The 21,023-nt window shown below is 35.7% G+C and overlaps 2 protein-coding genes across 3 annotated transcripts; one reads left to right on the top strand and one right to left on the bottom strand.

Moving 5' to 3' along the window:
- The first annotated feature begins 2,077 nt into the window (after nucleotides 1–2,077).
- Nucleotides 2,078–3,981, top strand: LOC113710905 (high mobility group B protein 2). Of its 2 annotated transcripts, none has more exons than XM_072067905.1 (7): nucleotides 2,078–2,488; nucleotides 2,734–2,826; nucleotides 2,955–3,044; nucleotides 3,150–3,194; nucleotides 3,333–3,413; nucleotides 3,515–3,592; nucleotides 3,684–3,981. In XM_072067905.1, the coding sequence occupies exons 3-7, from the start codon at nucleotides 2,976–2,978 to the stop codon at nucleotides 3,702–3,704; spliced, it is 294 nt and encodes a 97-aa protein (XP_071924006.1). In that variant the 5' UTR covers nucleotides 2,078–2,488; nucleotides 2,734–2,826; nucleotides 2,955–2,975; the 3' UTR covers nucleotides 3,705–3,981. The 2 variants fall into 2 exon arrangements, with proteins under 2 accessions (XP_071924006.1, XP_027089775.2); XM_027233974.2 differs by having other exon boundaries at nucleotides 2,176–2,488; nucleotides 2,987–3,044.
- A 2,228-nt stretch (nucleotides 3,982–6,209) lies between these two features.
- Nucleotides 6,210–18,561, bottom strand: LOC113712857 (uncharacterized). The gene is made up of 28 exons (XM_027236459.2): nucleotides 17,919–18,561; nucleotides 17,693–17,765; nucleotides 17,409–17,484; nucleotides 16,928–16,992; nucleotides 16,808–16,852; nucleotides 16,619–16,719; nucleotides 16,400–16,541; nucleotides 16,018–16,079; nucleotides 15,874–15,947; nucleotides 15,725–15,795; nucleotides 15,353–15,440; nucleotides 15,142–15,214; nucleotides 14,974–15,069; nucleotides 14,389–14,497; nucleotides 13,859–13,952; nucleotides 13,689–13,772; nucleotides 13,439–13,595; nucleotides 13,039–13,232; nucleotides 11,991–12,035; nucleotides 11,803–11,831; nucleotides 11,597–11,718; nucleotides 10,799–10,846; nucleotides 9,591–9,715; nucleotides 9,201–9,520; nucleotides 7,824–8,766; nucleotides 7,694–7,750; nucleotides 6,781–6,900; nucleotides 6,210–6,705 (listed from the first exon to the last, which is right to left on the bottom strand). Exons 1-28 carry the CDS (start codon nucleotides 18,322–18,324, stop codon nucleotides 6,661–6,663), a joined length of 3,864 nt encoding a protein of 1,287 aa, XP_027092260.2. The 5' UTR covers nucleotides 18,325–18,561; the 3' UTR covers nucleotides 6,210–6,660.
- Nucleotides 18,562–21,023: the final 2,462 nt, after the last annotated feature.

The raw sequence follows: 21,023 nt of genomic DNA, 5'->3' as shown, positions 1-21,023 counted from the left end.
GGTCCTCTACTTTATTAGGGCCTTGTTTGGATTACCCATTTATATCCAAACAAATTTATGTTTTTTGTAAACTCATTTCTCAACTACTTTTTTACCGTGCATACATCAAATTGCTATTGTACATTTTTTTAAAAAAAATCTTAGAAAATAGCAATCCAAATGAAAATTAATGTAATATATTTTTCTACGAAAAAAAAAAAGCAATCAAATCGGACTCTAATTTGCAAGTGAACTCGTGCAAATTAGAGAAAAAATTGTATATTAGTTCAAGTTGAGTTGGCTTTTCCAACGGAGTTGAATTTTAAAGAGCCTATTTGGATTTGCTTTCTTTGAAAGGCTTTTGGAGAAAAATTATTGTTGTATTTTTCTTCTTTTGTGGGATATAAATGTACGTAGAGTAAAAAAATGATTAAAAATTACGAAAAAGAATAGTCGCATTAAAACTTGAAATTTTTTCTATAAAAATGCAATCCAAACAAACCAGTAAACTAAAAGGCGAAACATATATTTTGCAAAGGGATGCTTAGAATGAGGGCACATTTTGTGCAAAGTGAGGTGCCATCACAGTTTTATATTTTGCATATGAGAGACTAGAAATGATTTACTTAAAAATGTGAGAACGATTTTGCAATGCTTCCATCTATGATTTGTGGGGGATTTCATTTTTTTTGGTTTGTGTGTAGCTTCTTTCTCGTTAGGAGTATATTTATTCTTTTCTTATGGGGTTTATTTTGCTTTCTCAACTCTCACACGGTTGCAGAGTCAAAGAATCAAAGAGGTACTATTAGCCTTTCCTCGCGTTGGCGTTGTTTTGCGAGCAACTTTTTGTTTGGTAGTTGAGTGGATGGCGATCTGCTCGTCTACGCGCTTTTATAGCTCGTGGTTTTTGAGTCTATGACGAATGATTCCGGTCAAATTCAAAGACTACGGCCCGCAGTTCCTTCGAGACATGGGATTTAAATTCTGCTCTTTCTTTTCTTGCTCTTTTATTTTTTTGGTTGGTCAGCAAAGGAAGATTAAGAAGATTTGTTCAAAGCCATATGCTTACTACATTGACGATCCACGGGGAAATCGGTTGCCATTAAACTTTGGTTGAATTTAAGTGCGAAAAAAGTGATATCCTTGCAGTTTAGTGTGATTTTAGGCTTTGCATAATTTATGACCAGTCCAACAGTAGCACTAATTTTCACATTTCCACCTTTTCCAAATAATAAGTTAATAATCGGGAGCAAGGAATCAAGCAGTTGGCCACCAAGAGAGTTTTAAAACTTTACTTGACAAGCAGTGTAGATTAAGGGATTAAGTAGAGCCTTTAGACTCTACTTAAGGAACCTTAAAACTCTAAATCTCTTGACCTGCATTCTAAATTCAGGATTTTTTGAAAAAATTTCATCGTGATGATTCAATCCTTCCAAGTTCTCCCTTTCCTTAGTTTAGTATAGAGTAGAAATAGATATAACTTAAAATCTATCACGTTCGGTAAAAAAAAAAAAATAATACAATAGTGATGTAGTGTAAATAGTAGCAGCAGTGTATGTCTCAATGTCCTTTTAGGTTCTACCGGAAGAACACTCTATTATGCTGTCAGTAAGCAGTCTCGTTTATGATTTGATGATGAAGAAGGGATTTGTCCAAAGAAAGACCCACTAATGGTGCCGAAAACGAAAGGGGCATGCGCTGACCCTCACCAATAATTCCCTCTCCGTACTTTCAGATGAGGCCGTCACTTCCACTGCCGCCGCCTTTCCAAGCATGTGCTAATTTGCCGCAGTAGATGTTTTATTTTTGAGATCCCGGCTGGGCTTTAACAGTAAGTAGTTCGAGAACCTCAAAAGGGGCAACCGTCCGTGCCCTTGTCCGAGAAGAAGATGCTACAATTTGAAGACTTTGGGAGCCAATAGTGTGTTGCATATGCCACCAATAATAATGATGATGGGCCGAAAATGGACCATTTTCATTTTGGGCTCGAACAAGCTTAGAATGGGCCGAATGTTAATGTAAACAGATGAGTGGCACTGGCGGTGGCCCGGTAGGAGAAGCCGATAGAAATAGGGGAAGGAAGATGTGGATCCCCGCGGGGGTGCCCAATTTTGGACGTCCCGCCTAAAAGCTAAAACCCCAATTATTCATTCGTTCGTAATATAAATACTCCATTTGGTTGCCATTTGTGAGATTGGGGTATATAATAAAATATTACCAGCAAAGCAAGTGGCCCTCTTTTCCCTCCCCCTCCCAATTGGCTCTGTATTTTTCCAGCAAACCACAAACCCTAGCTTCACCATTTACCCTAATTCCTAATCTCTTATCGCTACTGCTGCACGTAAAAGCTTCCGGTTTCTACTATTAATTTTCATCCATTTTTCCGTGTATTTCACTCGATTTTCGAGTTTTTCCCTCAATTTATTTTCCTTTTTCACTTTCTCTTGTTTTCCGCGATCGCCATGAAAGGTGGTAAATCCAAAGCTGATTCCCGAAATCCAGACAGCAAGTAAGTGCTATATATATATATATATTTTTTTTTTTCTTTCCTTTTCTGTCCTTTTCTTCTACTTTAATCAAATAATTAGTTCCTTTTTCGTCCTTTTTCTTTTCCAATTGGTGTTAAGCCTCGTTTATTTTGTTCGTTTTGATATAGAGGGTTGTTTTCTCATTCGTTTGGGATTATCTGCTTAATCTATATATTGCTGTATTCACCCTTTTTTTTGTGGTCGATTTATGTGGTGTGGGTGAAAGGCTTTCTGTGAAAAAGAGGAAGCAGAAGAGGGAAAAGAAGGCAAAGGATCCTAACAAACCTAAGAGGCCTCCTAGTGCCTTCTTCGTTTTTATGTAAGTTACCCGACAGCTTCCCCCTCCCTCTCATAAAAAAAAAAAAAAAAAAAGACATCATTTAAACTTTTACTATTTTTTTTTGGGTTGAATTAACTTTTTTTTTGGTTTAATTATATTTTAATGAGCTTATCGCTGGTACCTGTAACATGGGTTACAGGGAAGAGTTCAGAAAGCAATTCAAAGAAGAAAATCCAAACAACAAATTAGTTGCTGTTGTGAGTATTTTAGATGATGTATTTCTCTGTGTTCCGTTTATTTATTTATTCATTTTTAGTAACTCTAATGCCTTATGAGGTTTGGGATCTATTGGAGTAATATAGGTTGGTAAAGCTGCTGGAGATAAATGGAAGTCCTTCACTGATGAGGTAATTTATTGATAGTAAGATTACATGCTTCTTTTTGGGGCCAAAGATTAAAGTTATGATGTATAGTACTTTGTTCATACTCATGGATTTGATTGTGATACAGTTGCTTTTCAATGTGATTTTATTTAAAAAATTCAGGAAAAAGCTCCCTATGTTGCCAGGGCACAGAAGCGAAAGCAGGATTATGAACGACAAATGCAGGCGTACAACAGGAGATTGGTGAGCAACTGTTTATGTTAAGTGATGGTGTTGATGATTTTGGTTTTAATTTTTAACCGACTTCATGACATTTTGAATGGTGCTCATTGATTGAAAACCAGGAGGGTGGTCACGGGGAAGAGGGGTCTGATAAGTCAAAGTCTGAGGTTAATGATGACGATGAGGAAGGCAGTGGGGAGGTTTGTTCTACTTATCAGTCTGCCTAAGATTTGATGGGTATGCTCTTCTGAATGCGGTGACTGTTACTAATATATATTCTGTCAACTGTAGGAGGAAGAAGATGATGAATGATCTTTGGCACGGTGGATGGCATTTGCATCAGGATCCCTTGGTATTCAAATGCTGATGTAAATTTTTTTTTTTTACCTTTCTTAGGACATTTTGGATGATTCTCTATTGTTGGTGGATATCTTACACCCCTACCTTTCATCCCATTTAGCGATAGACAAGTGGAGTAGTTTATAGATCTGGACATTCAACACTGTAACTGCTTCAACATTTGAGGAGTAATTAGTCCTTTACGCTTGTAGTTTGAATGAAAGGGCTTAAATATTTTGGATGTTTGCCATTTTGCGTTCTGTTCTGTTTTTGTTGACATGTTGTCAATAGCATTTCTGAATTTCGCCTTTAGTGTAGATCTGGACGATTCATACTTAATTTTCTGGGTTTGTTAGCAACAACTAATAGTACTTGGATTTTAAGGGGTTCCTTATTTGAAAATTTAGTAATTAGGAATATAAGAAGTTATTGCAGTTAAAATTGAAGCTCATTGCTGGCACAATTGTTAGCAGGACAGGTTTTTTCTTTTTTCGTCTTGTCCTCCAGCCCGGATTTGCTCTTCGCAGCTGCAGAGTCTGTCATTCAAGCTGCTTTTCGCTAGGGCACACTGCTGGTGATTAGTTAAACCGGCATTCAATATAATGCTGTTTTCTTGTGGTATTTGCTGATGCAATGGTTCATGGAATCTCACGTTCATTGTGATTTATTAGTTGAAATGCTGGATCGTATGTAGTGATGTCCGCGTCAAATGTTAGAAAGCACATTCTTGTTTTCTATGATGTCTCAATTTTATGGTGGAGCCTAAACTCTTTTACTTTATATGTCATGCTTTCACTCTGATTGTCAAACAGCAACACTTTTTATCTGCAAATACTTGTTTTGAACAGAAGCCAGTCTAATTAGTGCGGTAAAATGAATCAATCTCAATCATGAATTATTCTTGGCAAAAATTTCATGGCCTCTTTAATGATAAAGTTCATTGTAAGAAGTACAGTAGTGTTTCTTACTAAAAATTAATTGGACTTCAGAATAGGCCGGAAACAAAAACGTGTTTTAGAATTTGTGAACCTCTACTAGATGTGGTTCAGCATCTTAACATGACATAGTCTTGACATGTGGGCTGAAGCAAGTCGATGTTTTTGTCGAAGTCCATCTATGCCTAGTAATCTCTGTAACTCCATAGCCAACAGCAAGCCTCCCCCAACTAGGTGAAAGCTCAGTGTATGGTTGTGTGCCGACAACCTCGGCTTACATGGACGATGATAACCAAGCACACAGGTCACGGGTTCACAAAATATAATAAGATTCTAGGACGGTCAGAAGCAGTAGTTAAGCATGACAACGAGGATCAAGGCTGCAAAAGGGCAAGAAGTGATTAGCTGCAAAATAGCAGCCTCTGAGTACACTACTGCAGCCCTTCGTGTAGCCCATGTCTTAAGTGCAAAATTTAAGTTCAAACCTCAACCACAGCAAAAGCTTGTATTGAAGAAAAGGTCCGAAACTTGGATTGGCTGCCGTCTGGATCTTGAAAACTAGGATAAGAGTGATACATTATAGTGGGTTTTTTTTTTTTTTTTTTTCTAATTGATTTGGATACGCTTTTTATTTGATAGGAGTAATTTGGACATGCTTCATTTGGATTAGTTATTTTTTAAAGTGTTTTTGAAATATTTTACTGTAGCATTGTATATGAAAATTTTTTATTATAAATATGTTTTTTGTGATATTTTTGGAATATATTTTGGAGTACTTTTAAAATTAAAAAATTGGTTACGATATTTTTTAAAAATTAATACTATCACCTATAACCACCATCGTCACCACTCCCTTCCTCCTCCCGCCACCACCCCCTCCGTCTTCCCCTTCCCTCTTCCTCCTTTTCTCTTTCCCTTCTCACACCCCTCAGCTCTCCCCTCCCCCCTCGATCTGGTTGAGACCAAATCAAGGCCTCTAGTCACGACCAAAGGTCGCAATTTGGTCACGGCTAGATTGCAACCAAAAAGTTGCCAACTTTTAGTCATGATCTAGCTACGACTAGATCAAGGGAGGTGAGGAAGGAGAAAGAGGAAAAGAGAGTGAGGAGGAAGAGGAAGGGATAATGGATGGTGAGCATAAATAGAAAATGGTATAAAATTTATTTTTTTAATTTTTTTGTGTGTATTTATAAATTGTTTCAAATATATTATATGAATGAGATATTTTTTAAATTATTTTTATTTGTGTATTATTATTGTATTATATTTGAAAAACTAATTTTTAAAAAATATATCTTACCGTAATTTGACAGAAGCTGCATTAAAGAAATAACAACCCTTTTATTGGTAGCTTGTCCAATGAACTTCTGCAAATCCCAGGATAACCCCAAAAAGTAATTCTTATCATGAATCAGTCACTTTTGTAAAAAAAAATTCGTAAAATTTCATCCGCTTTATTAACGTAGTCTTGTTCAATTGGATTGCTCCCACCCGAAAAGCAAAACGATAAACAATAAGAAAACACCCATGCCTGATTTCAATGTTGCCCAAAAATAAACACTTACCTGCATTTTCAGCAAGACCAGTCAGTAATAGCGGTGTCAACTAGTAAAGGAAAAGTGGTTTCCGATCCTAACTAGGACTCAAACAAGTCTGTTTTACGCATTCATTTGCCAAATGGAATGGAATCCACCAATATCTAAGCTATCTGCAACAGTCGTACAACACACAAGACCATGTTGTTCTAGCATGACCCTGTTGTGAGTACCCATCAGCCATAAATTTTTTACAAACACGACACATCAAGGTTATTTACTATCAGCAAAACCAAGCAGCAGGTCAACTTTTCTTCAGAGAAACATTACTTGCCACCTACTTAATTTCAAACGCCTATCCAAGAACAGCCCCAACTTCCAATATATTTTTCCAAAACTAGTCCAGACAAGAATCCTCCACTGCACATATTGACCAGAACATCACATCTTGCATCTATATTAGCTTTCTGGAGTGGACAGCAGACCCCTCTTTGGCAGTTGCATCTGTAACGTTAGAGTTGTCAAAAATGATATCTTGGCCAAACAACATCATAGGATATAGACAAATGAAGTTCTCACCTTTGATTTTGTAGTCCTCCAGCCTCCTGAATTCTTTTGTTCTGGGATGTAAGCGTATTTCTCAATGGAATTCAACCCAGCTCTCTTACTGGTGCATGAGCCATTAGATGAAGATAATTCCTAGTACAAAATAGGTGCAGCATGTAAATAGGAGGAGATCACAGGTAATCAAGAGCTGCTATCTGACCTCTAATTTCATTTTGCCAAAAAGAGAAGCTAGTAAAGCGAACACGTGTATCATCAGGATATCTAAGACACGAAATTCTATACAAATAATTTCAGAAAATTGATTGATATTGTAATCAATACCAGCAGAAGTGTAACACCACTGCCACATAAAGAGGTCCAGCATTATATGCAATCTGCAATCTCAAGTAGTACTAAAATTCCACTTTTGCAATACCTTCATTTGCAGAGAAGAACATAGAAGGATCTACAACTCAACTCCAACGCAAGGAGCTATACTAAATAAAAATAAAGTTCCTGAATACTCATAAATTTTCAGATTATACACCAAAAGATAAAGCATTTTAATCAACTCCATTTACTTGTGTAGCAAAATCAAGCATTGGATTTTTTTCACCTTAGTTACTTCTAAAAATTTCTAGATGATTATCCTCCTTAAAAAAAAAAAAAAGGCTGCTCCACATTATCCTACAATCTTAACCTCAATTACTTTTTCACTATTCTTGCACCCAAAAAAAATCTGAAAATTTGTGTATAATTTAGATCTGATTTTCAATAACTACCAGTTCTTTCCCATATTCCTAGCTGTTCTGCGTAAGCATTTGCATATGTTCACAATAAAATTATAAATACACGTACATCCACATGCACCATGAAATGTTACCCAAAGAGAAATGCTATTTTTAGAAAGAAGTGAAAATGTATAATTCCTGGGTGAGAACCTTACCTTGGTTATTGATGCGGTAGGACTTTTAATCTCTAGAAGGTCAGAAAACAACAATACCTGTACAACAGAAAATAGTTAGAAAAAATGTTTTCCACCAGCACAAAGTATAAGATGACAAAATCTTTATCACCTTATTTTGTAAACACACATTGGATGCATCCGTGGCCATGACTTGTACGCCAAGACAAGTGGTGCTATCCAAACAGAATGGGCAGAAAATTGTACTAAATACACAACCATCTGCTTTACACCAAATACCCTCTACTGGTCCTGCTGGAGCAGCTTCATTGTTTCTCTCAAAGAACTGCTGATCAACTGATGACTTATCGGTTACCAGAACTGGTATACTTGAGGAACATACATCTGAACTCTCCAACTTCTCCCTCAGAAGAGATCTCAAGTAAATTTTGGAACAGGATGTTAGAGTGGACGCAACACACAGATTATTTTCAGGAAGTCCCAAAGGATTTTTGCACACTGAACAAAAGATTTGCAGTCTCTTGACCACTGTGGGATCAGGAGCACATGATGTTCCAGTATCATTAAATGATGATGGCTGAAAAAATCTGCCATTTTCCTTGTTCAAATTGAGCATCTGAGAATCAATTCCATTTCTTTTTTCTGGATCTACTTTTGTTATTGAGCTCACCATGAAACTGACAGAATCAGGAGTCCTAGAATCGGGAGAGCCAAATTCTACTTTCTGTATATGGTCAGATGATGAACGCATGGATTTTCTCCTTTTAAGGGAAAATGAATTGGCACTCAAATTGTATGGTGATTCCATCTCTGGTACTCGTACATTCAGTCTGTCATTATTAGTTCTTTCAGGAGTTGCCAGCAAACAAGTGGATTTAAAAGCCAGACTTGAATTCACTAAAGATACAGGACTGCAGGAAAAATTATCTGGAATCTCACTGGACAGTGGGACAGCTGTCAAACTGGAGTCTTCATTTATCGAAATGACTTCAGAAGTTGCTATAGCGTCAATGCCAATTACACCAGGAGTTTCCCTAACAATTGTTATATCAGGATCAACAGGTGATAGCATTGTTGATGCACTCATGGACAACCTGCAAAAGCCTTAATTCCATTAGTACAGGTGTTGTATTTATAGTGAAGATTCCAATTAAGCATAGAGAGAGAGAAATTTATCCATTTTTAAAAACTAGATATAGCCCATCCACGAAGAAGTGAGAAATTACAAATTTCCTGACATATGAACAATGATTTTCGAATCTTTTGGTTTATTCTTATAATGTATTGACGGAAAATTAACTTTTCATCCTGATTAAATCCAATTATTAGTGCCAATAAAAAAGGCATGACCATCATTCTAGATGCTGTTCGCAATGCAACATAAGCAGACAAAACATCTAGCAGTATTGGACAGCACAATTCGTGTTATCTTTTCAGGAGTAAAAAACCAGAAAAAACAATCAAAACCAGTTGTCATCTAGTTGCAAAGAGTATAAAATGTGTCATGTTAATGTGTTGCATATTTCACCTGCAGTGTTTCTGAGTGTCACACTCCAGGTCAATGTACTCTCTGCAGCCAGCAATATCTCTGCCATCCGTTGATAGCAATCCTTCCACATCAGGAATCTTTTGGCTAAATTTGTGATTTATGCCATAGCTTACAGATGGGTACAAGGAAGAAGAATTTTCAGATGCCAAGGAATGACCAGATATTTTCTGCTCAGATCTCTTGAATGGCCTTTCACTCTGAGATTTTTTTGTAGAAATCACCTTGTTCTTAACCATGAGAGTATCTTCAACCCGAAGGTCAGAACTTTGTGGAGACTTAACTACCTTCCCAACACGATCCTGCATGATATCAGATTCAGTAATCACATAATCAAACTTATGTTACCCTCACTCTCAAAGTATATTTCACCTTGGCATCTCTGAAAAATGATTTTAACTCCTCCATGGATCTTTCAAAGTTATCATACTGTCTAATGGATTTCCTAAACCACTTTGAAATGTGTGCTCTGTTCCTTTCTTCACACAGGCGCTCATCTGCAAGCAAAAAGGTCATGTTCATCCTGGAGATAACCAAACAAATATATCTAACACAACTTTATGGAAATCATAAGACAGGATGAAAAGATTTAGCTGCAATACAACTTTCAAGTACTAAACTGAAAGCAAATAAAAGCTCTCTATTCAATGGTATCGCAAAGAAATGAGAAACTAACTTCAATTCATTATCAAGTTGTACCTTCCTCTGGTCTCTCTGGCAATACATTAATTACTAATCGGATATTAACTGAATCTTTTCCTGCTTGAGAAATGTATCCCCACACCAGACACTATATTCAATACACAATGTTGATGTCACATTTGTTGTGTGGAGTTGTGCCTGATATACAAATTGAGGAGATTTTTTTTTTTCTAATGTAGATCCCTCGACCATGAAAACAACAGACGCTCTTATTCCATGGAAAAGAAAAAGTGAAAAATGTCTCAACCCCCCAAAGAATTAAGCTGTCACTTTACTATTTAAATTTACTAGTTAACATAAAACACACTACTGTAAAGCAAAAGCAAGCTAACTTTCCTTTTTCAGAAAGTGACAATCTTGTTACGAGGCAACAAGAGGGTGCAACCCAAAAGAATCGAGTAGTTATTTTCTTTTACAATGACCAGCCTATCAAAACACACATACTTTATTATCTTTTCCTGCTTGAGAAATGTATCCCCATACCAGACACTATATTCAATACACAATGTTGAAGTCACATTTGTTGTGTGCGCGGTTGTGCCAGATATACAAATTGAACCGATTTTTTTTTCTAATGTAGATTTCTCGACCTTGAAAACAACAGACACCTTATTCCATGGACAAGAAAAAGGGAAAAATGTCTCAACCCCCCAAAAAATTAATCAATCACTTTACTATTTTTATTTACTAGTTAACATAAAACACACTTCTGTAATGCAAAAGCAAGCTAACTTTCCTTTTTCAGAAAGTGATAATCTTGTTACAAGGCAACAAGAGGGTGCAATCCAAAAGAATCAAGTAGTTATTTTGTTATACAATTACAAGCCCTATTGAAACACACGTACTTTATACATGTAAGAAAAGAGAAATACAAGTACCTAATAAGATGATAGCTCCATAGTCATATCTGTGTCTTATGCAACGTCCTACACAATGAAATAGATATTTTAGGATAACCGAAGTGCCCAAAAAAGTACAAGTAACAAATTCAACTTAAAGCTTAAACATATACTTCCTCCGTCCCAAAAATGTTCCTTGCACTTCGGGACTCAGGCTTTTTTCAACAATGCAACAATTTCAAATGAATTTGGTATTAGTTCCAGAAATACCCTGCTTCAGCTTCTATACATTAACACGTGTTGTATGCAAGAAAAATGATAGTGTTGAAAAGATATGTGGGACCCACGCTTTAGGAATGTTCCCACACTGTTTTTCAGAGTGTGTGCATTTAATGTGAGGCTCACAAGCCAGCAAAGGCAGTCTTTGTACTTGATTAGTGCATTCTTGTGCCCAGCAAAAGATTAAAAGAGTGAGTTATATTTAGGGGCATGAGAGGGAAATGGGAAAAAGTTTTATTTGCCAATTTTGGTAAGTGACAATAATTTTGGGACAGACCAAAAAGGAAAGTATGACACTTTTAATGGGACAGAGAGGGTAATTGCCTATGAAAAGACTTAAACATAATAAAGGCATATTGAAAAATACACTAATAAGCCATGAAGGTAAACATTTGTATTCTCCAATAGTAGATGGTGCTGCAAATCAACCACATGGCTGAAAACAGTGATTAAATGTCTAGTGCATGTTAAGCAAATTTGTCTTTCTAAAAATTTCAGATTATGCCCACAAGAAATATGATGCATCATAGTATTGCACAATAGTAGTAATGAAAGTACCTGTAGCCTGGTTGAGGGCTCGGAAAGCTTGATTACAGTACCACTCATTCCCACTCAGGAGGCTTTTGGACAACCTATACATATCGTTGAATTTCTTCTTTTGGGCAACTTGAATGTCATGGCTGATATTCAATCACCAAGATATTTGTGATTCAGAAAAAATGCATATAACTTCACTAATTGATTTGAAAGAAGGTGATCCTTACACATTTGGGAAGGGAATGCCAACAATTACCTGAGCTAGTTAAGAAATAACTCGTGAACAAGAAAACAAATGCAAGATCAAACTATAGCATTTAGGAACCCTTTTTCAGTGAAACAAAGTATGTAAGTCTTTCACAGTTGTGATTATTAGACTGCAACAGCTAAGAGATACAGAGAAAGGAAAGGATACAACCACTCGAGCATAGTCATCAGAGAAGTCAATGCCTTCAGATATCTGCACAATTCATTTTATAATTAAGAACCAAAATATAAAGTGCATGGTGAAACCCATTTCATTAGCAAAATCAACTAGGAGGTCCATTATATGATTTTGATGGAACATTGTCAATAAAATCCAATGACATAGACCATGCAAGACAAGTCCTAGAAGGTTACATACCTGCAGAGCTCTTGAGTTCAATCAGGATAACGTCTATTAACATGAATATTCAATTTCTCTATCCATGGATAATTAAAAAGGCTCAAACTTTATCCGTTGCAGAAAAATCGTCCTACTTATTCTCGCATTAACTACCTACACAATTCTCCAACTATTTAACCATTCCAACATTAAGACAAACTGAAAACAATCATCAAAAGGAATGTAATAGAATTCCCTGCATTATTAGATAAATGTCCCTTCACCCTTACAAACAAGATTGAGTAACAGCACAAAAAGAACATGCTATCATCTAACATACAAAAGAAAACAGAAACTCAATGTTGGATGGTGAAATAAATTAGATTCTATGTTTCATTCTACTAAATCAAAAGAACGTTGGCAATATCGACATAGAAGGGGCACCTTGTGACATTCCAAGACACAGGAGAAAACTTAACTTACCAAAGAATACCATCTTATGCTAGAGTTTAGATTAACTAGTATCCAAATTTGGAGAAATATAGCCATTCAGGGTAGTATTCAAATTTGAAGGAGTATAGCCAATCATGGAAAATGTGAACCATTAATGTTTTGGACATCCTATTTTCCTAGAAGTGGTAATGTAAAAATGGGTCCTAACAAGTATTTGCTACAATTTAGCATATCAAAATTATTACCCTAAAGATAGAGAGTAACAAAACTGTCCAAGTTTCAGCTCCAGGTTCATGGAAAAGAGGGGAAGTATTACCTACATTTTAGATATATTTAAACTTTATCATCTTTATACTTTTTTTTTTGGGATAAGTAGTATGTATGAGTTGAAGATAAAATTAGAGACAATGTCAGCACAACAAACCTTTCCCCGACAAACAGCAAGAAAAGCAGCTCCTCCATTAGCAGTCTGTGATGATTCTGTTCTCTCGCCATTAGTAACATCCAACTTCTTACATCTTCTCTTTCTTCCAGTCAAAGGTTTACTTTTCTGATGAATGGAATTATAATAGCCCTCCAAAACTGGTTCAAGGCCATCCTGACTTCCCCCTCTTGGCTCTGAAAGGAATACCAAAGTTACAAGGGAAAAAGCATGGTAGCGTACATATTAATATTCCCTTTGTTACCCAAATAGGAGTCTAAGTCAATTTAATTTTGCACCAAACATTAAAAGGGGAATGATAAAAAGGAATGCCTCCAAGGTGACTGTATAATTGTCCATATATTGATGGAAAAATCAAGTACTACAACACAGTATATCTTACCAACAAAGAGAGATTTCTGTGCATTCAATTTAGACCATTGACCAGTTTCTTGCCAGCGACTGCATAATTTTTCCATCAGCTTATAGCTAGGGAAGAATACAAGACAACCACCCGGAGCAATCTTGCATATTTCTTCTAAGGACATGCCAACCGCATCCTTCACAGAAATTATAGTAGCATCTCATTCAAATATATAAGACAGAAGATGATTCCCAAATAGGCACATAGAAGCTTCAATGTCAGATTTTACCTGGAAAGCATATGTGCCTGCTGTCCTGTAGCTTGCATTTAGTGGATAATCTTGTGGACCCCTAGAAATTACACCTGCCCATATCTGCAGCACAGAAATGACAAGGCAACTATTTATCTGAAGGAACAACTTTAAACAAGAAGCCAAAAGACATTGCATAAAGTACTTACTTGCGTTTCAGTCTCTATGACATGTGGAGCTTCCAAGCAAGTTGCAAATTGAATACCAAGTTCAGATGAAAAGGAGTTCATAGGTGATAGAGTCCTGTAAAAAGTATCATTAATAAGGAAAAACAAAGAAAAGGACTTAAACCAACAGTGGAAAGATTTAAACCAACAGTGGAAACATATGACAAATTCAAGCTCATATGTTTATTGACACATTAAACCAACAGTGGAAAGATTTAAAAAATTACAAAATTATCCTTCTTTCTGAGTAGTAAAAAAGAAATTACCTTAATTAGTCCTGTATACTGAGACCATATTTAGAGAAAATTGTCAAGATGTTACAAGAACAAAGAATGATTATGTACAGTCACAAATGTTAGAATGCCTAGAAGGTTGTGAAAATTGTGCGACATTAACAAGCAGTTGACTTTTAGGACAACTAGGAAAGATCAAAGACCTATAACTGGGTAAATTAGAACTAGACTAGAAGTAATGCCTCAAGAAGCAGTTGAATTACGGCCAATTGTGCTTACCCTGATGTTAAAATCACTGACAGAGACGCATCAGCAATGCCTTTGAAGACTACAGATGGATTCAAGCACCACAAATTCAAAGAATGTGTCCAACCACCAGCAGAATTGACTGTGTCCATTACAAATGGTAAGTGCCATCAGAAATAGCCATTCCAAAGAAGCTTTGTTGTAATAGACATAAAAAGCCACATGCATCAAAAAATGAGTTTCTCATTAAAATCTCAGGAGATTGACTTCCGTATAAAGTCTCAGTAGACTTACTACATGTTACATTTATACTTAAATCTCTACTATGTCCAGAAGACCAGAGGCTTTGTTAAGAATTCCACACTAAACCACCCAACTCCAAGAAATTCGATGATGTCCCTTTTGCAGTATTATGACAATTTTACACAAGCAAATGGCCTAAATAATCACCTTACAAAACCAATGTTACTAGTTTGACCACTCTACTCTTCAAGCACTTCCTCAAATTTAGACATCAGTTGCATTGTTGCTATTCTAATAGTTGAGTAGCCAAGACAATATAATGAAGACGGCAACAGGCCATGACAATAAAATAAAAGAATGATATTAACCACTAACCACCATCTCTTTTGACATATCTTTGTAATGCAAGGAGATAATCATTTACGTGAAGCCCATTTCCAGAAAAGAAGAAAGTAAATGAAGAGAACAATCCTGTAACGAAGACAACAGAAGATTAGAAATATGATTAGATCAGTCAAAGAAAGATTGTTGAATAGCATATACCTTCCAACACTGTTGCTGATATGCCACTTAAACAAGCTAATTCAGGCTCAGCATCAGAAACAGCTTTAATTGCCTGCAGGAACACATAACTGAGGATGTACCATACACAGATATGATCAAAATGAAAGGGATAGGAATTTTAAAACAACTGCAAAGAGACTCAAAAGGTAGAGACTACAACATAAAATCATCAGATTTTTACACAGATTACCTTGGTTGCACATTCCTTTAGTATCGGGAAGCACTTTTGTGTTACATTAGCATCCTCCAGCTCCATTAAAGCCTTATCACCAGTCCAACTAAAGTAATAGATTAAAATAAATATACAAGAACGTCTTGGGGGAAAGAAAACAGAGCAGATTTCATATAATAAATACTTCATTATTTTCATTCACTCGGTTAACAATGTGCAGTTCAAGCTTCAATATGTCTAAGCTCATCAATATTTTGACCAAATCCCCTACTTAACCAGTTTCAGTGGAATTATGATAAAAGAGTATCACTACTAAGCCAAAAAGAAGCAGAGGGTTAATATTATACATAATTGCAACAAAAGTCAAAACATACTAATTACATAACCTACCAAGAAAAATAATGCTGAAATTCACGCTTCTCTAAAGTACTTTTCCTCCGATCAATCCAATTCAAGATATCCTATGAAGATGAAAAATTATGAACAGCTGTTAACAGAATTTGGGCCTCAAATTGAAAAGTACAGGATAAATATATTACCTGAATCATTTCCAGCAAAGGCTGATATGTCATAGGATCAGTGAGCCTGAGTTGTTGCAGTTCCGTCTGTAACTCTTCCAAAGTATGTAAAACAATAAGTGAGGATCAAAGCTTAAGAAACAAAACGCATTAGCTTGCACTTACGGAGCAAAACATCTTCTTCAACATCAATGCTGCCAGCATCACGAGCAATGTCCTCTATATTACTGGAAGACGTAACAACAATCAGATGCATAAAATGGTCAACAATGAAAATAATTAACATACAAAGCACTTCACGTTGCACTATTTGTTAAAGCTTTAAAAAAAAACCATCCATTCTGATGCTCAACTGAAAAGGTACACACTTATATTTGCCATCCCCCATAAGACTCTAAAACTAGGTAACTGGGCCTCAATAATGAACTTGTTCAAGAAGAATTTTCTCAACCCCGCAGCCATGGCAGTGAACTTTCAAATAACCACCTCGTTGTATAAAACAATTATTGTCGACCAGATAAATGATTAATTCCACTAGAACACTTACTGAGCTTCATCGAGAATGATAATGGCCCCCTCAATGTCGACTTCCATCGCTTTCCTAATAATTGGACAAATGATATAGTTGTAAGGGCAAAATACTAATTCTGCATCTTCTGCAATTGACCGTGCTGCAAAATATGAACAACCTGGACATTGTAAAATAGTTAGTAAACTGCATTAACTGCAACTTTTATATACTAAAAATTATTGGACAAGGAATAACCTTTCACAATTTCTCCAACTTTAACAAGGTCTTCAATATCATGGACCTCATGGCAACCTCCTTTCTGGAGAGACGGATGACCTTTGACCTTATGCACATTCCTGTGGAGGAAGAAAGCCGGCAAACCTCCAAATTATAGAAATGCATTGTTGGCATGGAGAAATAGTGGTGCAATAAGAAATAACCTACTTGAATTCTGAGCAGCCAATTTCTGTATCCTTCAACAGCAGCTTACTGGAATTTTTCAGATTCACATTAGCAAAATAAATAAGAAGGACAGAACTGCTCTTTTCAAGGTTAGGGAATCACCACTGCTCGTCAATATTAGCAGTTCCACGTAGATTCATGTTTGTGCAGTAATGTCTCCTTGATGCCTGGCAAATGGACAAAGGCAATCAGTGGCCAAGAACTAAGCCAACATTTATACAAAATAGCATGTGGACCAAAGCAGACCTGTTAGGAAGTGCTATTGACAACGCCAATAGTCTGAAATTTTCTTACTACATTTCAATACACAAATAAACAACTGAAAATCTGTGACCAAAAATCTGTACTCCAATCACCTCTCCTCCCACTTTAAAACAAAAACCACGATGAAACTGGTACTGCAGTTCACAAACCACCAATTTTAATAATTTAAGATGAATCTTCAAAATCTACTAGGGCATACACGCCAATAACATGTAGTACCATCTTTTACACGAGATTAAGAAAAAATTAAGAATTGCAGTCCAAGGCATTTCAGGTAACTTCAAAAAATATACTGTTCTTTGAGAACAGGGACACCCACCAAAACTGCCATGGGGACACGGTAAGTAGTTTTCCTGTACTCCTGGATCACTTGACGTATTTGCGAATGCGTCCGCCTGGAAGGTTAAAGACAACTCGAACAGTAATCCTTTCAAAGCATCTTAGCTAAAAACACCTTTTCCAAAACCAAAGGCAACTATATAGTGAAAAAACTCAAGAGTTTAAGTCCAAGAAGCAGCTGTACAGGCAGAAGAAGTAAAACTGGTATATGTTGGGGTTCCTTTAACAACAGAGCCCGAAAAAGATTAGCGAGTTGAAGCTTACGAAGCGTAAAATATGGTGGGCACCGATTGTTTCTTCTTATTCTTGCCATTTACAGCTGCTGAGCCTCCAGTTTCTGCATTCCCCGAAAGTTGTGATAACGATCAAAAATAAATAGCAACAAGATCACCCTTCTAAGGTAGAAGCTCAAAAGTGCACTTTTTTCCCAAATGGAGCAATGAAAAACTCAAAGGGTAATTGTTAACACAAGAAGATTGCAGCAACGCACCAGATAAAGGCTGGGTTTCGGGGACAAATCCGCCACCGAAGTTAATAGGATCGTTGATGGCTTCCGGGTTGGGCTTGGAATCAGAGCAAGAAAGATTGGCGGCTTGAAGATTTCTGGACTTGAAATTCTGCTGCCAAGCGAGAGAGGAGCAAAGAAGGGAGAGCGATTTTCCGGTACCCGTGGGTGACTCGAGAAGAGCGTGACAGTGACCGTCCCGTCGAGCGCGATCGAGCGTGGAAATGACGCGATTCATGAAGGCCAGTTGGGTACCGTATGGCTGGTAAGGGAATTCCACTTGAATCCCCCCAATGTGGATCACATTTTTTGTGCTTTTACAGGAATTAGGGTTAGGGTTTATTGGCTGGGTTGTGAGTGGGGTTGGAGGTGAACACTTGGTCTCCTTCATAGTTTTTTCCTTTGTTTTTTAGCTGTGAATTTTACTCCACAGTCCACTCCTCATCAAGCACTAAAAGTGTATTGTGGATTCAAGCCAAGTCCGAATGAAGGAATGAGAATTGATTGGTTTGATTTAGGGCTTTGGAGCACGACAATGGCTTCTTCTCCTTTTCGCCGGTCTTTGCTATTGAGTCTGTAGCTCATTAGAGGAGGAGTATTTTCTTTCTTTGGCGGGAAACTATTTTAATTGGCTAATTTAGGCGGGTAACTGACTAATTGGAGCATTTTGAGCGCTGCGATGGAGCTTGGAACCTTTGAAATCGAGTTCAATTCAAATTCGAGTTCCCGAGAAAAATACAAATTAATATAAGATGTGTTTGTTTGAATAGTATATTATTTGAAATATTATTTGGAATAATTACTGTAACATTTTTTGTGATATGATGTATGTGAGATAAAAAAATAATTGGAAATATAAAAAGGTAGGTTGGGAAATGTGTTTGTGATGCAAGCGAAATATTATTTGGAATAATTCTGATATCCAAACACTCCATATTATTGTACTTTTGATAAAAAGAAATTATTATTGAACTGCTATCATTGTAATAAAAAATTTATACTTATTTCACCACTTAATAAAAAAGCAAGAACAAATCCAAATACAAATATATATTTTTTTACTGTATTGATAACAGACCAACAAGTAGCATTGGAAATGAGGCAAATATAACTCATAATTTTCTAAAAGTACTGAGTTTGTTTGGATAAGAGTTTATTTGGATGATTTATTTGAGATATTTATTGTAGCACTTTTTGTGATGTGATGTATGTGAGATAAAAAGGTGATTGAAAAAATAAAAAGGTGATTGGGATTTGTGAGAATAAATTAAGCAAACCAAATTCTCTCTATCCAAACAAACTCACTGTTTTCCCTCAAATTTTTTCCCTTTAGAATATTATGTTAGCCTTAAACTGGGAGGTGATTTTGTAATATCTTATACTATGTATAAAGCAAGATAGAGGGATTGATGTGAACAAAGCATATCACTTAATATACTTCAAAATATACCCTTATTTCCCTAGACAATTATATCATTTGAGCTGCCTACTTTCCCAAAATTACTCCATATTTTGACAATTGTTGAATTGTGTGCCATTTTTCCAAAACAAATTTTTGGCACAGTTGAACCCTTTTGAAAACACTGCTTTCTAACAAAAAATATTCTAATCATTTTAATTTTTTTTATTTGTTACACATACATTGGATGTGTCCTCAAGCACTAGTTATAGTCATTTTATTTGAAAGATTTGATTATTCAGGTTTGACCAATCTAACAAAAAAAATAATGATCTTACTTTGATTACAAGCGCTATAATTTAAATTGTAGGTTTCCAAATGAATTTTTGTATTTTATCCAACATAAAATAATATATAGTTTATTGGGGGAAAAACGGAGAGAGAGAAAGTAAGAGAATAAATTTTGAAGTAGTTTTGAAGCGTAAAATATTTAAAAAAAAAGTGATTTTCAATATTTTGAGTATCAGCATTGTGTTTATTAATCTTTCAAGGAGATATTGTGCACTTTAAGAAAAAAGTTTGGAAGATTTGTTTCGACTATCGTTCTATATACCTCCATGATTAGAGAGACCTTTATTTTTAAAAATTATTCAGTCCTATCTTTCTCTTATCTTTTCCTCTTTTTTTTTTCCACTTAAGACTCCAAACCAAAAGAAGTACAAGTCCTCCCCATCTTTTTGTTTTTTCTTTGCCAGTCACTCCATCCAATCTAAATTTATACATGTACATTTGACATTTTAACACTTCTCATTGGTTGTATTTTGTCTTTAAAAAAATAAAATAAATTAAAATTCGGTTGCTACCAATTCATCACTTCAATTATCTTCTCATCATTTTTCCCCCATTTTTTGTGCATTACTCGCTCTTCTCTACTTTCTTTGCCTTCTTTTTTTTTGCTTTACCGTTCTCAACTCCTTAATTAATAGCTAGTCTCACAATTATGGAATTGGGAAGAATAGAAGAAAGATGGGAAACAATGCCAGTTTTTCCAAACTTTGGAATTTTAAATAGGAAATAGAGGGGAAAAGACAAGGAACAATTTTAGAGATGTTGGTGGATGAATCAAGAATGTTAAAGCTATAGCTTCAAGGAAGAAAAACTCTCAAGATTGGAGTTGGGAAAAAAACTCGATGCCACGCTATTTAGAATTTCCAAGAATCATATAAAGCTATAAAAGATAATTTCATTGACATAAGATTTTTATTAAGGAAATTTGTTTAAAATATCCATCATATTATGCCAAATGAAGTTTTTCATCATTCACTTTTAAAATGGCAATTTTATGTCTCTTACAAAATCAAGTTAGTAATTTTTTGCTCCAACTTCGATTTTTAACTACATTTTACCCTAAATCCATTACATGATCTATACATGGTCATTTTCATTAAAAAAAAAAAGGTTAGATTCCATTTATTATTTTTGTTTCTTAAAAAAAGCAAGATTCAATTCAAACCATATTCTCTTTTTTTTTTCCCCCACAAAAAAAGGTGAAATTTGACTCAATCTATATTCATTTTTATCACAAAAAACGTGGAGCCTGAACTTTTTGTACATAAAAAAATAATTATATGTGAATTACTTGGTGGCTTTAGGCTAAAAAATGGCCAGAAACTCGTGTGAATATCAAGTTT

The sequence above is a fragment of the Coffea arabica genome, chromosome 10e (assembly GCF_036785885.1).
Source record: "Coffea arabica cultivar ET-39 chromosome 10e, Coffea Arabica ET-39 HiFi, whole genome shotgun sequence".
Taxonomy (NCBI): Eukaryota; Viridiplantae; Streptophyta; class Magnoliopsida; order Gentianales; family Rubiaceae; genus Coffea; species Coffea arabica.
This window is presented reverse-complemented; position numbering and strand designations above follow the sequence as displayed.